This window comes from Tamandua tetradactyla, chromosome 8 (genome assembly GCF_023851605.1).
Source record: "Tamandua tetradactyla isolate mTamTet1 chromosome 8, mTamTet1.pri, whole genome shotgun sequence".
In the NCBI taxonomy this organism is placed as follows: domain Eukaryota; kingdom Metazoa; phylum Chordata; class Mammalia; order Pilosa; family Myrmecophagidae; genus Tamandua; species Tamandua tetradactyla.
This window is the reverse complement of record NC_135334.1, coordinates 14077426-14079978: the sequence shown is the minus strand read 5'-3', so window position 1 is coordinate 14079978 and position 2553 is coordinate 14077426. Positions and strand designations below refer to the sequence as shown.

Genomic DNA, 2553 nt, shown 5'->3' with positions numbered 1-2553 from the left:
ATGCTTCACACCCTGCAGTGTCTAATCTGCATGACAGCCTCTGCCTCCAGTTTTACAGGGAATGGTAGGACTCAGGTGAATGAAGAAATGTTGGGAGGAGACTGCCTTGTCTCTTATTTTTCCATCATTCATGTTGTTGACTGGCAGAACTGACTTTCATCTATAGGCTAAATTGGTAATGGTCTTGGCTATATTTGGCTTAAGCACTGAAAGAGAAGAAGTCCCTGTCACTCAGTATCATAATAGTGGTAAAGACAGATTCTATTGTCCTGGTTGAGGTAGCCTTATACACTCCCAATTTATCCATCACTCTTATAGGAAGGAATATTGTGGGAATATCTGGGCTGCTCTCTGATGTATCCCTTTATTCTTATCCTACAGATACACGAGAACAGAATGTCTACTGGAAATGGCTCTTTTGTGACTGAATTCATTCTGGTAGGATTAACAGACAATCCAGGGCTCCAACTTCCCCTGTTCTTCATATTTCTTGCAATGTATGTGATCACTGTGCTGGGAAATATGGGTTTGATAACTTTAATTGGGCTGAATTCCCACCTTCACACCCCCATGTACTTTTTCCTCTTTAACTTGTCTTTTATTGATCTCTTTTATTCTTCTGTTTTTACACCAAAAATGCTGATCAACTTCATATCAAAGAAAAATATTATCTCCTACCAGGGATGCATGGCCCAGCTCTATTTCTTCTGCTTTTTTGCCATCTCTGAGTGCTATGTGTTGACTTCAATGGCCTATGATCGCTATGTGGCCATCTGTAATCCACTCTTGTATAACATTGCCATGTCTCCTAAAGTGTGCTCTAATCTTATTTTTGGTTCATACTTGATGGCATTTTCTGGTGCTATGGCCCACACTGGATGCATGCTGAGACTGACCTTCTGTGATGCCAACACCATCAACCATTATTTCTGTGATGTCCTCCCTGTGCTCCAGCTCTCCTGCACGAGCACCCATGTCAGTGAGCTGGTGGTCTTCATTGTTGCAAGCATGAACATCATCATGCCCAGTCTCCTTATCTTTATCTCATATGGTTTCATTCTCTGCAGCATCCTCCACATCAGTTCCACCCAGGGCAGGTCCAAAGTCTTCAGCACCTGCAGTTCCCACATAATGGCTGTTTCTCTGTTCTTTGGATCAAGTTCATTTATGTATCTCCAGCCATCTTCTGCCAGGTCTATGGAAGAGGGAAAAATCTCTTCTGTGTTTTACACCATTGTGGTTCCCATGATGAACCCCTTAATCTACAGCTTGAGGAATAAAGATGTTAAACTTGCCCTGAGAAAAACCTGGAAAAGTAGAATATTTTGAGCAGATGATATTTCTGTTTGTCCAGTTTCAGGACAGGGAGATGCTTTGTGTCCAATTACATTTTTTTGGTGGTCACCTTCCTATCATATTTGTCTCTTAACATGATGGGTAAATTTATTTCCACTTTAATGTAAAGTCTTCCTCCTTACCTTAATATTTATGCACATTTCTCCCTCTCCTCAATTTTTTCCTGTTTGACGATAACCTCAAGAAAGTAATTTTTTACCTTGTTTTTTCCCTCCCAGTATTAGCTTTCATTTTCTTCGTGAAAAAGGCAAATAATTCTACTAATTATCAAATAAAATATTTCTAGGATTAACCCTCTATCATAGGATGGTGGGGTTGAGACAGTTATATGTCAGCTGTAATGTGCTTTTGGAAGCATGAGTCAAACAATCTACTTCTATCCCTTTGTTTCTTTCCTTCATGGGTGGAAATAGTTCTCTTTCAAATGCAAGTGTTCCTCCAAACTTGAAAGTTCCATAAAGAATTCAAATATATATCACTTAGAATGTGTAACAGCTATGAACTAATCTTCAAGTGCTTAGAGATTTCTTATTTATAATTGAATGATCCCTAAACAAGTGTACAATAGTTGATTGATATATGAGTATTGCCTGGAGAGGAACCTGGAGCCCAGGGTGTCAATAACTAAAATCACACAGCTTCTCAGTGAAAAAGCCTGGACTTCGCCTCCCCATTTTAAGGTCTGCTCTTCCTAGTATACTTTGCTTCCAATTTTTTAAATTATTTTTTTCAATAAAAATGCAAATTGGAAAACATTTCAATTTTTTAAAGTTATGCTTTGATCCGGGAGGGTATACGAATTTCTCTCAAGGTGGGATTATTTTCTTGTTTGTTTGTTTAAGGGAGCATTTTTATTGGGATTTTTTTTTAGGTTATTCTTATTGGCAAATAGGAGGCTTGCTTCACTTTTATAATAGCAGAATGATTGGATTAAATGGGGAGGTGCCTTTAGGGAAATGAAATATATAAAATAAATTTGAATGTTTGCATATGCTTTGTGATTCAAAATTTCATGACAGGATTGAGAAAGCATACCAGTAGCATATCATAAGCCAAGGTCAACAGAGCCATATGGTCAAAAATTAGAGGTCCTTTAGTGGGGATAGCAAACGAGGGTTTACAGACTTCAATTTCATCTGAATGTGTATCATTTACTGTAGAATTCTGTAGTTACCTTTACTGTCCATTGAACTTGGT

The 2553-nt window shown here is 38.2% G+C and overlaps 1 protein-coding gene across 1 annotated transcript; it reads left to right on the top strand.

Moving 5' to 3' along the window:
- Nucleotides 1-396: 396 nt before the first annotated feature.
- LOC143643207 (olfactory receptor 8B3-like) lies at nucleotides 397-1329 on the top strand. The gene has a single exon (XM_077111965.1). The coding sequence runs from the start codon at nucleotides 397-399 to the stop codon at nucleotides 1327-1329; it is 933 nt and encodes a 310-aa protein (XP_076968080.1).
- The last annotated feature ends 1224 nt before the right edge of the window (nucleotides 1330-2553 follow it).

What these genes read in the sequence shown, in the direction of transcription:
- LOC143643207 (XM_077111965.1), top strand. Translation starts at nt 397, where the DNA reads ATGTCTACTGGAAATGGCTCTTTTGTGACTGAATTCATTCTGGTAGGA.